Source organism: Carettochelys insculpta, chromosome 3, assembly GCF_033958435.1.
Source record: "Carettochelys insculpta isolate YL-2023 chromosome 3, ASM3395843v1, whole genome shotgun sequence".
Taxonomy (NCBI): Eukaryota; Metazoa; Chordata; order Testudines; family Carettochelyidae; genus Carettochelys; species Carettochelys insculpta.
This window is the reverse complement of record NC_134139.1, coordinates 930,410-944,351: the sequence shown is the minus strand read 5'-3', so window position 1 is coordinate 944,351 and position 13,942 is coordinate 930,410. Positions and strand designations below refer to the sequence as shown.

The following is a 13,942-nucleotide window of genomic DNA, read 5'->3' as shown; positions in this document are numbered from 1 at the left end:
GGTTAGATAGATGTCTATCAGGGATGGTTTAGACAGTACTTGGTCCTGCCACTGGGGCAGGGGGCTGGACTCGATGGCTTCTCGAGGTCCCTTCCAGTCCTAGTATTTTATGATTCTATGAAGATCCTGAGAATAGGATGGATACAGAAGGTCACCAGTGAGGAATTATATAGGAAGATACAACCCAAAGAGAACCTACTGCAGAAGGTTATACAATGCAAGTTACAGATATTTGGGGATATCTGCAGAATGAACGACAAAGGAAAAAATCAAGACCCTGGTATTCTGCATAATGGACAGTTCGAACAGGAGAGGTGGACTCCACAGAAAATGGGTAGATGATATCATAGACTGGTTCGGAGCTAGTCTACAGAAATTAAGCCACTCTGCACTAGACAGGGAAAAATGGAAGGAAACAGTGAGGGAGGCATCAGACAAATGGGTGCTGAGTCCACTGTTGTTGATGATGACGACGACAACAATGACATGAATAATCCAAATTTGCTGTAGTTTCTTACCAAAAAGTTTGTATAAATAACAAGTAAGCATTTCAAGTAAGCACTTCAAAAAATTTAAAATAAAAAATGGCCACAGTATACTGGCTTTGAAAGAGACCATTCAAATATAGGTATTCATTTGCTAACGAAATAAAAAATAAACTACTTCCTCATAAAGAAATAGAATTTTTAAGTTCACTCTTTGCTACTCGAATTTAAAAGCACAAAATAAGCATTGATCATTGCCATACACGATTGTCTTCCAACACTATTGATCTCGTGGTCCATTTCTCAAAGTTAGATTAATTAATTCTCCTGGACAAATGACAGTTTATTAATTTCACTGGACTCAGTATCAGCAGTAATTTTTTTTACAAAATCCCTTAAAGTAACATATTAATTTACAAAGTACTAAATCTTATTTAAATGAAATGAAATTAAATAAAAAGTTACTTCTGAGGACAGCCAGTTTTATCACTAAAAGTCCATTATGAAAATATTCTGAGCTCCTGTAAATTTCTGGAAAATTAAGTTGCCCACAAATTGATACTAAAAATAAGAGCAACAGAAAAAAGTGACTTGTTTATTCTTAAAATCATTAGGCAATCCACTACCAGTCAAACATTAAAAAATACATTAAAGCATATTATGAAATGCGCACACAATATATTGACTGCCATTCAAATCCAATAGTCCTTATATACCCCAAAGCTCTTCTGAATTGATAGGGGTGTTTGGTGTGTTAAAGATAACATACAACTAAATAATCTGTTAGAACCTGAGCTATGCAAAGGTCCACACGCCTGCTCTATAGTTTTGTACTTTCAAGCTGCTGCTACTCTCCTGCAAACCTTCCCTGCCCACCAGCTTTTTTTTTTTCCCCTTTTTAGAGTGAAACGTGGTAAATCTACATTAGATAAACATTTCATTTTGGGACAACTGTTCATGGCAATTATACAAATGAATTATTTTATTTGAGTCTTATGCAAATTAAAAAGGTCAGCCATTTAATCTACAAATTGCATTTCAAATTAAACTGTAATATTTTCAATTTCCCTTGTTACATTCCTAAATCTTTCACAGCTGTAAACTGCTATCAAAAATGATTTCAAGAGTCTGCAAAATACCATCCTGCCTCTCATCTAATTTATGAATCTAGTCACACTTCAAACACTACTTCACCAGTAAAACAATTAATTATTCTGCAAACTTTATAATTCTTCCATGTCAGTAACAATGACGGTCCCATATAGGAGAGCACCTTCTTCACTAACAAAAAGAAGCTCTGCAATAGAATGACGAGCAGTATTTAAGTAAACTCAAATTTTTCACATCTACAAAAAAGCTGCCTTGTTCAGATGGTTTTGGGCAACACCATGAAGAGTATTTTATATTTAGCCACGCTAAGGTGTCTAATCAACAGATAACAAAACTGCTTTTAGGATCCAGGACCACCTAAATGTTCAGAGCTAGATATTAAACTTAGTTGTATAATGCATATCAGAGTGAATAAGCTGCTGTGTGGCACTAGTCATTTGTACATAAACTAGTTCGGTTGTATATATCCTTCAGGGATCAAAATGATCATGATTGTACAATATGAAACTACTGTACAGCACAATAAGAAAAATGAAAAGCATTCTTTTGAAAACAAAGCATAGAAGAGCAAAAACAGTACATTCACTAGCAAAAATGTCCCTACTGCGTTTCTAGCTTTTAGGCATTTTAAGTTCATTTAACTCTTCCCCCCCCACCACACACACACACACACACACTAAATCAGTCTTCCTCATTCCAACTCTAAAAGGATCATAAGAATCCAAGAATGTGAATGCACAGAAAGTGAGATCAGGGAATCAGAGTGTTCGTTAAAAAACAAAATAAAGAACCCTACAACTGTTCAAGAGAGGCATTACAAGTGAGCAGGAGAGCTAGCCCAAAGACGAAGCTCCACAATTAGATTAGCAAGAGGAAGCAGCAGGCAGTGGAACCAGGTGAGCTATCAATATGGAAACTGAATTCAGCTGTATGAGATTAGGATGTACATGAGTAGAGCCTTGCAGATCCACAGTTAACCACTTTATTGCTCATTTTTGCAGATTCAGATACAAAAATTGTATCTAGAACTCTGCACATTTGCACGTGTCTGTGGTACACACATCCACAGATGTTTGCTGATACTCACAGATCATGTTTGAAGATGCAGACACCAACTTTGTACCCATGCAGGGCTCCACAGACGATGAGAAAGTCAGTCAGGCATCAGAAGAGGTAAGGGAAAAACCCAGATGAACACTGGTATCATGTATCATCGCAATAAAAGTTATGGTCTCAGCGGGGCTGGTGATGAGGAGCCAGCTCGCAGGGAGAGAAGGTACTACTCCTGGCCCTTTCTAATCCTAGCTGCACTTTCTAAGCATCCTGGATAAAACGCTGAGTGAAGGGCACATTCAAGACAAGAGTGTTGGACATGATTTCACCCCAGTGCTTCATACAGAAACAGATAACAAGGTGTAATTTATGATAAGAACTACGTACACTAGGAACCTGGGCCCATATGACTAAGTTGTTCAAGAGCGTAGAAAATCCACCACCAAGTGACGTAGTTCTACCAACCCATCTGCTACAGGCAGTGCTATGCTGATGAGTGGCCTTCCCCCGTCAGCAGAGTCAGTGTCAGCACTGGGGCTCCACCTGTAGCCTGCAACCCCCTTGTCTGACCCCCGCCCCCAACATGCCTCCTGAGGACTGGGGCACCACAGGCCTGAACCTCCTATGCTTCCTCCCCTCTCCCCCTGAACTTTAGGAGCAGCACCCTCCATCCCTACTTCTCCCCTCCCTCCCGGAACTGGAATGCGGCAAATCAGCTGTTTGCGGCATTCCAGCTCTGCGGGAGGAGTAGGAGGAGCAGGGATGGACACGGAATCAGACACTTTATAAATCTGCGTGCTCTGAGAGCGCTGGGAGGGAGGGAGAGGAGCTGATCTGCACAAAGTGCTACACTGGTACAGCTGCGCTGATACAGCACTAAGTGTAGACAAGTCCTTCGAGCTAGAGAATTCCAGCCTTGAATTGAAAATCAAGATTACCCATCTAAGGACACAAAGGGGTTTTGCTGACAATATGCTGAATATTTTGGTCTTTGAATTGCAGTGGAACAGAAAATGATACAGCAGACAATCACTGTACCCACGTTCTCAGTCTCTGAATGATGGCATTTAATATACCCACGCACTGCTGTGCACATACTCCCTCTGAGGGAATAGACATTTTAAAAAGCAGTGAAACAAGAAAAATATTTGTGGAGGGGAAATAGTTTGGAAAGTCACATCTCATAAAAACCATTCTGAAACTCAAATATATACCTTAGTTACCATGTTGTATATCCTACTGTCTGTAACTTTTCAAAAGGGCAGCAGCTATGTCTGGATTTGGTTTTTGTTTGGCTTTTTTTTTAAAATCCAGACTGAACCATTTTCTAGGCATGGTCAGCTATTCAGAATTTAACTGGGATCTTGGCTCTCTTCAAAGGACAAGTTGGGAAAGCAACATCTGACTTCTAAGAAGGGAGGATAAGACAGAACAGAAAGGAATGCCTACGATATATTTGCTGCTCTATACTGGAAAAAAAAAAGTTGAAGAACACCTTGTCACTGCCTACTTCTGGGCTGCAACTTCTAGACTGCATCCACTCACAAAAAAGCGTATCAAAAGTATGATCTGCACTTTCAAAAGACAGCATCCACACAGCCCCCACTCATACTACACAGCCGTTAAGGTTGTATATTAATTTTAAGGCCTGTCTTCACAGCCACAATTAGCTCAAGTTGGTACACCCTAGATCAGGGAGAGTCAGTAGGCAGACTGAGGGCCAAATCCAGAACATGAGACACTTTAGAATAGATTATAAAATATTTTTATTCACTAATTATCATCATTACTATTAGTGCAGAAAGAAAAATACTGAGACCCTCTGAGCTTTGTAATACGTGCCCTTACTTTAACAATACATCTGGGCTACGTTCCTTCTGGAAGATCTCCTCCGAAAGAACTTCTTTTGAGAGTGTCTGTAACCCATGCACCTGTGTGTGGTTCACCGTCCCATGTAGTGGTACCTAGATCATGTCACAGAGAAAGAATAAGTGCACTCTACAGCCTAACCTGACCACCACCCTCCCTATAGCTCAAGCTGTAGAGGTGCTTGCACTAAGCTTCAGAGGTCCCAACTTTAAGCCTGCCATTAGGCAGTTACGAGACAACCCACAAAAAAGCTGATGAAAAGAGTGATCTGCTTTTTTTCCTTTTTTTTGAAAGACAGTGTTCACACAGTCTCTGCTCTTTCTAAAGAACAGGCCAGGGATTGAAGACTCAGGCACCATGAGGACTGCTCTTTTGGAAAAAAAGGGCCCACAGAGCATTGACACATTCTGTTTTGAAAGCTTTCAAAAGAAGGTGTTCTTCTTGAAATGGAAGTGGAAGAGTGCTTTCGAAAGGAGCACCACGGTCCTTTAATTTCAAAAGAACAATTTTTGTGTGCAGGTACTCCACTGGATATTTCGAAAGAGCACCTTCTTTCAAAAAATACCGTGAAAGAACTTTCTAGTGTAGGCACAGCCCTGTTCCAACACTCTGGCGGTAGCAATTTGGTTATAAGGATTACGTCACCAAGGCTCATGTCTGCAGGTTGAAAGTTGCTACCATTTGCTTGCAATTCTAACTAGCATCTTACTATATTCTTGAGAGCAAATTTACTCAACATTCAGCTACGGAATGTGGTGTTCTGTAGAAACAAGTACTAATTAATTTTTACAGTCAGCAGCAGTTAATAATCCCCTCTACAGCTGTAATTATGTTCTATACAAATTAAAGACAGAAAAACATTCTTAAAGCCTGTCCCTGTAAGAAGAAACACTGCATGAAGCTGGTTTAAGCAGCATGATCTGCATTCATAAGACTTATTTTTCAAAAGAGCCATCAAGATTTTTATTGCTTAGTTAAAACTGGCTAGGAGTATAATTCCAGGGTACTGAATGGAAAGCTCCAGTCTGAAACAACTCCAGTGTTTGAGAAGTTAATGTACATAGAATTTGATCAGTACAGCTGAGATTTCCAAGATAGCTACTTTGAACAAATCAAAATTTACTTAACTTCTGTTGGTCAACAAACTTGTTTATCTTGTGTTTTCCATTACATACCCGATCTGCATAGAGACCCATATGCACACTGTTGCATTGTGAACAGAAAGATGACATTAAGCATGGAAGTCCTGAAGTTAACACACAGTGCAGTTATTCACAACTGTTCAGTTATTTTATAACATGCAGTTTTTCACATCATCTCAAACACTCCAGAAAGTCACAAGTGCTCAAACAGTGTGAAACTTTGAAGCCCACTGGTACAACCTGCTTTTATTAAGAATGTGAACTTTTATGAAGAAACTTGAAGCTAAGCAATTTTCCTTCTCTCTTTGAAAATGCACGTGTAAAAAAGAAGCATGTGACAGGGTACATCATCTATGTGGACCCTGAGGCAGTGACAGGAGGGTGATCAGGTCAGAAAACCCTGGAGCTCCACAATGAGAAGCACGCATTAATCAGCAGACCTAGGATAAAGCTACAACCCTCCTAGACCATGTCTAAAGAAGAGGTCTGTTCCTACAAAAGGGATGAGCAACCTGCTGTGACTGGATGAGGGGATAGGTTTTTCCAATGAAGGAGATAAATGGCCCAACTGAAAGTCTCCTGGTGGATTTGAGATTGTGTCCAGCTTTGCTACAGAGTGGGTGTTATTTTATTTTATATTGTTTACCAGATGAAAGTAGGAATTCATTATGTCTTTTTTCATCTTGTTGACAGCTTCCAAAGGACTATGGTTACAGGCAGGCCACTTGAAAACTAATCTGGTCTTTGAAGAGGGGGAGGAAACACTCTGAAAGGCATGAAAGTACCCACTGGCTGTCCAGCTTTCCAAGCCCAAAGTGGGATGCCAGTCAGAAACGTGGATCAGAGCCTCCACTTAGGTCCTCACTTTCAAAAAAACAACAAAACCAAACACTGCCATTTCTGTTGGCTTGGATAACATTACACAGGTTGCAGGTGAGGGGATGAAGGGGCTGGTAACTGCCAGAATGAAAAGTAAGGTCTGATGTAAAACAATTTGCTCACCCTTGCTCTAGAGTACTTTCAGAAGCACAGATGTGCCACTGCAAGATCCCTAGTGTAGGGGTGAGCCAACTTTTTACTTCGGGGCCCACTTTTCATCCCTACAGTTTAGCAATCCTCCCCGCCACCTGCCTAATGCAATCCAAGCCAATGGAAATTTCGGTTATGTTCATATTAAAATTTAAAAAAAAAACAAAACCCTTTGGCACATGTAAGAAAACATGTACGTAGAATGTAATATCTTTGTTAACTGGTATATAAATGTGAATAAATACATGTAAAAACATAGTTCAACATTTGTAATGAAATGGAGGAGCCTGAGACTCAGCAGCTGATCATGCTGTGCTCCCTTATGAAATGTCATGCCCCCGAGAGGGTCTATCCCCCACTTTGCTTACCCCTGCTTGAGTGTACCCATTCTAAGCCAATGGAATAGAGCTCTCCCAACAATTCAATCCAGTCACAGCAGCAACAGCACTGAGCAGCAACAGCTATGTCCTGCCAATACAGCACTGTCAAACAGACATTTTGGTTGCTGTGACTTACTATGCTGCTCAGGGAGGCTGGCTTATTCACATTCCTAAGTGATGTAAATTATAGACACATGGGCAAGTGTAGGCATAGCCTTATTCTCGGTCTCTACTTACTATTATGCAAAAGGTGCAACCTTTCCTCCACAAAATGTACATGTATTAACTTTCATGTGGTGGAACTACAATTGAAAATTGAAGTGCAGAATGTTAAGAGGCATTCCTTTATTGAGCAGACCCCTAGGAATGTTTATTGGCTAGACTCTGCAACTACAAGAAATTTAAGTTTTTTTCTGCCCCCCACCCCGTAAAAACAGTAATTAGCAGAGACCAGATTGTAGCATCAGATGTATAACTTGAAAAATTAAATGCCTAGAAAACTCTGTGCAACAGTAGCTGTGAGATGCAGCGATACCTACCTGTGAAAAAGCAGAATTTGCCTAATTCCTGGATAACATTTTTATGTTACTGGCAGAATGTCAACATGTATGGATATCCTGATAGAAAAAAAGTATTTCTTTTGACCCACTAATTTCATTCCTCCTCCTCTTCTTTTTAATCTTTATAGGGACAAGTTTCCACTCAAACAACAAATCTTTTACTCTGAAAGCAAATAATATTGTTTGCCAGTGTTCCCTGTAAGCTGTACGCTTGTGGGACACGCAGGAAAAATTCAGATACCACCAAGCTGGTTAGTACAGCTCCCACAGCCAGTTTTTATTTCTACTGATGCACATAAAAATATTTATTTCATACATGGATGGAACAAATCTGTATACAGATGGAAAAAGTTAGAGAGAACATTATTGCCTACTCCCTAAAGGCATGCCCATACTTATCAGAGGATTGACGCCATGGTGATCAATCTCCTGAGAGGACAGTTGTTGGTCTCATGAAGAACCGTTAAATTGACCACTGAATGTTCTCTCCTGGACTCTGATACTCCACCAGAACAAGAAGCCTAAGAGAAGTCAATGAGGAGGTTTTTCCTATTGATCTGTCACACAGTGCAGACTGCGCTGCATCTTGGCCTAAGGTATACTGACTTCAGCTACACTATGCAGGTAGCTGGAGTTACTTAAATTAGGTTAAAATTGCCCTGTAGTGTAGACTGCCTTACAGACCAATCCTGAGCAGCACAAAATAGCTATTCTTTCAGCCATTTAAAGTCCGGAAGACAAATAATGATGATTCAGTAACAGGCTGACACAGAGGAAAGAAAGAAATGGAAGAAAGAAACCAAGAAATGGAAGAAATCAAAGAAAGAAACCAAGATCCAACTAAAATGCTCAAGGATATGGGGGGAGAGAAAAAGAGCTCTTTTAAACTAACTGACTGATATCTCTTTTACTCTCACTTCTCAGGCCTCCTAGAGGTAGACAGAAACAACTGCTGTAGGCTTGGTGTACTATAGAGAGACCGACAGGTTCATCCCATGGCCTTTGGACGAGTATGGTAGTTTTAAAAAAAAAAAAAAAAAGTTTAAGGGGAGAGAATTAACAGATGTCACAGCAATCTTTAAAATACACAGAATAAATCATGTGATTTTGGCACTTCCTGAGACTGGGGGAAACCTTGCAAGGAACAGAACACACGAGTAGAAAATGATGATAAAGATTGGGACCCCTTCCCTCTGAGAGATTTGGGGAAAACCTTGGGTATGACCTCTGCCTCTTTAACCTGAAAAGTATATTCTCAAAATCCTTGGAGAGTTTCTCCTCACTCCATTTCAGCTTTTCCTCAATCAAACTTTGCCAATCTTGTTATTATCTTGAGATGCTTGAAAAGTACACTCTCTTACAGTCAGCTAAGGAATAATTTAAATTTACTGGGAGTCACACTCAGAGAGAATAGTAACAGAGAGGTAGCCATGTTAATCTGTACTCCAAGAAAACAAAACAGCAGATATGTAGCACTTTAAAGACTGACAAAGGCCGTGTCTACACTAGCCAAAAACTTCGAAATGGCCACACAAATGGCCATTTCAATGTTTACTAATGAAGCGCTGAAATACATATTCAGCGCCTCATTGGCATGCGGGTGGCCGCGGCACTTTGAAATTGATGCGGCTTGACCAGACGGGGGTCCTTTTTGAAAAGACCCCAGCTACTTTGAAGTCCCCTTTTTCCTATGAGCAGATGAGAATAAGGGGACTTCGAAGTAGCCAGGGTCCTTTCGAAAAGGAGCCCCATCTGGACGAGCCGCGTCAATTTCGAAGTGCCGCGGCCACCTGCATGCTAATGAGGCACTGAATATGTATTTCCGTGCTTCATTAGTAAACTTCAAAATGGCATTTGCATGGCCATTTCGAAGTTTTTGGCTAGTGTAGATGTAGCCCACATGATTTATCAGATCAATCTCATTTCTAATACAGACTGACATTTATAAGTACAGAGAACCGCCCCCCGCCCCCGAAATAGCTACAACCTATTCTGGATCATGATGCTACACTCCAGAAGGACCTAGGTGACAGGCCTGTCCTTTCCTGTAGGCAACCTCCTAACCTAAGAAAGATTCTCACCAGCAATCACAGGCTACACCATAGTAATACTAATCCTGGAGCTTTTCCTTGCAACAAACCCCGCTACCAATTTTGTCCACATATTTATTCTTGGGATACCATCACTGGAACTAACTATGCCATCATTTTTGGTAAATCGTGGGAGATGGGAGAGATTCCAGAAGACTGGAAAAGGGCAAATATAGTACCCATTTATAAAAAGGGGAACAAGAATAACCCAGGAAACTACAGGCCAGTCAGCTGACCTTCTGTGCCAGGAAAGATAATGGAGCAGGTAATTAAAGAAATCATCTGCAAGCATTTGGAAGGTGGTAAGGTACTAGGGAACAGCCAGCGCATGGCTTTGTTAAAAACAGATCATGTCAAACCAATCTAATAGCTTTCTTTGATAGAATAGCGAGTCTTGTGGATAAGGGAGAAGCGGTGGATGTGGTATACCTAGACTTCAGCAAAGCATTTAACACGGTCTCACATAATATACTTATCAATAAGCTATGCAAATACAACTTAGATGGGGCTACTATAAGGTGGGTGAACAACTGGCTGCATAACCGTACCCAGAGAGTAGTTATTAATGGTTTTCAATCCAGCTGGAAAAGCATAACTAGTGGGATTCCGCAGGGGTCTGTTTTAGGACCGGTTCTGTTCAATATCTTCATCAACGATTTAGATATTGACATAGAAAGCACACTTGTTAAGTTTGCAGATGATACCAAGCTGGGAGGGGTTGCAACTGCTTTGGAGGATAGGGTCATAATTCAACAGGATCTGGATAAACTGGAGAAATGGGCTGAGGTAAACAGGATGAAGTTTAATAAGGACAAATGCAAAGTGCTCCATTTGGGAAGGAGCAATCAGTGTCACACATACAGAATGGGAAAGGACTGCCTAGGAATGAGTACAGCAGAAAGGGATCTGGGGGTTATAGTGGACCACAAGCTAAATATGAGTCAACAGTGTGATGCTGTTGCAAAAAAGCAAACATGATTCTAGGATGCATTAACAGGTGTGTCATGAACAAGACACGAGAAGTCATTCTGCCACTCTACTCTGCGCTGGTTAGGCCTCAGCTGGAGTATTGTGTCCAGTTCTGGGCACCGCAGTTCAGGAAGGATGTGGAGAAATTGGAAACGGTCCAGAGGAGAGCAACGAGAACGATCAAAGGTCTAGAGAACATGACCTATGAAGAAAGGCTGAAAGAATTGGGCTTGTTTAGTTTGGAAAAAGAGAAGATTGAGGGGGGACATGATAGCAGTTTTCAGGTATTTAAAAGGGTGTCATAAGGCAGAGGGAGGGAACTTGTTCTTCCTTGCCTCCGAGGATAGAACAAGAGGCAATGGACTCAAATTGCAGCAGGGGAGGATCAGGTCGGACATTCGGAAAAAGTTCCTAACTGTCAGGGTGATCAAACACTGGAACGAATTGCCAAGGGAGGTGGTAGAATCTCCATCACTGGAGCTATTTAAGAAGAGATTAGATAGATGGCTTTCAGGGATGGTCTAGAAAATGCTTGGTCCTGCCATGAGGGCAGGGGACTGGACTCAATGGCCTCTTGAGGTCCCTTCCAGTCCTACTCTTCTATGATTTTATGTTAGCTACAAAATCAAAGGCACATTCTTGCGCACCTCCGGCAACATTATACATACCATTATGTGCCAACAATGCCCTGACACTATGTACATTGATAGACTCAGCAAAACTTTCACCAAAGAACAAACGGACACAGAGCAGACATCAAGAAACTCAATACACATAAGCTGGCTGGTGTACACTTCAATGGAGTGGGCCATTCTGTTAAAGACTTGAGAATTTGTGTCCTAGAGCACAGAGAATTTACAAACATTATAGTGAGAAATTTGTGAGTTGGAATTCATACTCAAATTCGACATATTAACACATGACAGACTCATCAATTACCTCATGCATTACAAGGACCGCTTCCCTTTCTTTGATGCACACAATTATCTCAGGCAGGACAATTAACAGCCCCCTGCCCCTCATCTCATCTCCCCCCCCCCGTGTCTGTTTTTATTGAAATTTTTTTGGGGGTCCTCTGTACTTAAATGCCAGTCTGTATTGAAAATGAGATTGATCTGATGAAGTGGGTCTGTCCCACGAAAGCTCATCACCAAATAAATCATTTTGTTAATCTTTAAAGTGCTACGTCTCTACTCTCAGAGAGAGGTAGAGGAAAGAATAAGGTATTCTGAAAAATGTTTGAAACATTCACCTACTATTTATTCCCACCTCCATTACTAAGTGTTCTAGCAAAGTTAAATATCTAAGATACTACAGCCTAACAGCCTTAGCCCTGCAGTAAAGGAAGAGTTCCCTTCTGTATTTAATCATAAAAGCTTTGTATTTAATATTCTTTAAAAAACAAAACAGCTTACTACATTGTTTTTGTTATAGTTTGGACAGGGCACAGTTCCCCCGAAATAGGGGCAAGGCCTGTACCCCTTCCCTGCTCCCTCATTTCTGTAAATGCAGAGATAAGCAAGGCCAGACAAGGAAGCAGGACAGGCTCCTGGACTGCTACATGGGCAGCTGGATGCCAGCTCCTTGGTCCTAACACCGGCTTATTTCCCATACAATGAGTTTTGAAGACGAGGGAGGAGAGCAAAAAGTGTATAATAAGGGAAATAAGGGAGCAGAGGCAGTGGGGAGGAGAAGGGGGATAGGATGGGAAAAGGAAAGGGATACTAGGGGCGGGGGGGGGCGGGGGGGGCGGAGGGTGTCCAGAAGCCTGGCATGTGGCATACTGTTGATGGCAGTGGCAGCAGCCCCAAGAGAGAAACAGCTGTTAAGAGCATCCGGGAGGCAGCAGGGTATCCACACTGTTATACTAGCCTGTGTCACAATAGCCAGTCCTCCATCCCATGCTCAGATTGTCACAACAGCAGAAGATGTCTCCCATTAAAACACCCCTTTCCCACCCTGCACCAGGAGCCCAAGCACCGCAGCAAGGGAGCGAGCCAAGGAATTAGGCTTCACCCTGCACACGTCTGTGCTTCGCCTCCCCAAACGTACCAATCAGACTATGCCTATATTCTTGCTCTCAGTTCCTCTCTCTTCCTCACACTCTTATCCGGTACTGGAGCAGAGATACTCCTGTGCTTCTGTTCCCACACCAAACCAGCTACCGTGTCAACCTGAGGCTGCAGCATGCACCAGGCCTCAGACTACAGCAGCTAACACTTCGCACCAGTTCCCTGCAGGATTAGTCCAGGTCTCGATGCGCTCCTGAGCTCGGAGTAAGCGGGCCCCTTGGCCCCCAGGAAGCACAGCGCGGGGCGGGTACGCCGCCCCTGCGAGGATGCGGTCGTGCCCAAGTCCGAGGTTTCAAAGGTTAAGAGTCACGAGTTACGTTTCCTCAGCCACGCGCCATGAACCACGGATGGCTGCTGAGGGGCTGGCTGCGACCCAGGGAGCACGCGGGCAGCGGGACTCCGCCTGGACAGACCTCCAGCGACAGGCCCCACGCACGGCACGTGCCAGCCACTCACGAGCGGCGGGGGAAGCGGGAGCAACGCCGCACCGAACGCGCTGGCACGAGGCTGGTCTCGAAGAGCTCTGGCACGCGTGCCGGGCGCCGGCCGCCCCGGGACCCGTGCTCGGAGCGGGCCCACACCGCGAGGGGCGGCGCGGAAAGGCGAGTAACGCTCCAGGGCAGCCCCCGACACCTCCCCTCGGCACGGGGGGACCCGCTGCCAGCCCACCAGGCCTCACCTCTCCACGCAGCTCTAAGGGCACCGGAGCCGCACAGGCGGCTGACCGCTGCCGCCGCCATCTCCTTGTCGGCCCCCGTAGGTAGCGGCGGCGCGAGGAAGGGGGTAGATGTAGCGGCGCCTGACAGAAAAGACCAATGGGCGGAGAGTGGGGCGCTAATGTGTGCAGCAGAAAACCACCCCCGACCGCGGGAAGACACAAGGGTTACATAGTGGTCCGCGTTCTCCCCGCAGCCATACAGGCAGCGCCACGGACAGCCCTCCTGGGGCCTTGCCTCAGGACCCCACCGACCAGAGGGGATGCGACACCCATTGCCACGTGACGCTGCAGCGAGCGGATGGAAGGTGCGGCCCAACCCCCCCGCTCCCGCTCCGCTCCGCTCTCATTGGGTGTTGGCGGGGCCCAGACCCAGACCCCGCGGGTGATGGGTGGGGCAGACCCAGACCCCGCCCCCGGCCCGCTCTCATTGGGTGACGGTGAAAGACGCCGCCCCCGGCCCTCTCT

General features: G+C 43.7%; 1 protein-coding gene across 1 annotated transcript in view; it reads right to left on the bottom strand.

Moving 5' to 3' along the window:
• The window catches only part of MRPS5 (mitochondrial ribosomal protein S5), a 121,006-nt gene extending 107,343 nt beyond the window's left edge, over nucleotides 1–13,663 (bottom strand). The window contains exon 1 of the mRNA XM_074989186.1: nucleotides 13,439–13,663. Coding sequence (XP_074845287.1) covers nucleotides 13,439–13,499 — 61 coding nt within the window. The 5' untranslated portion in view covers nucleotides 13,500–13,663. The remainder of the gene's footprint in view (nucleotides 1–13,438) is intronic.
• Nucleotides 13,664–13,942: the final 279 nt, after the last annotated feature.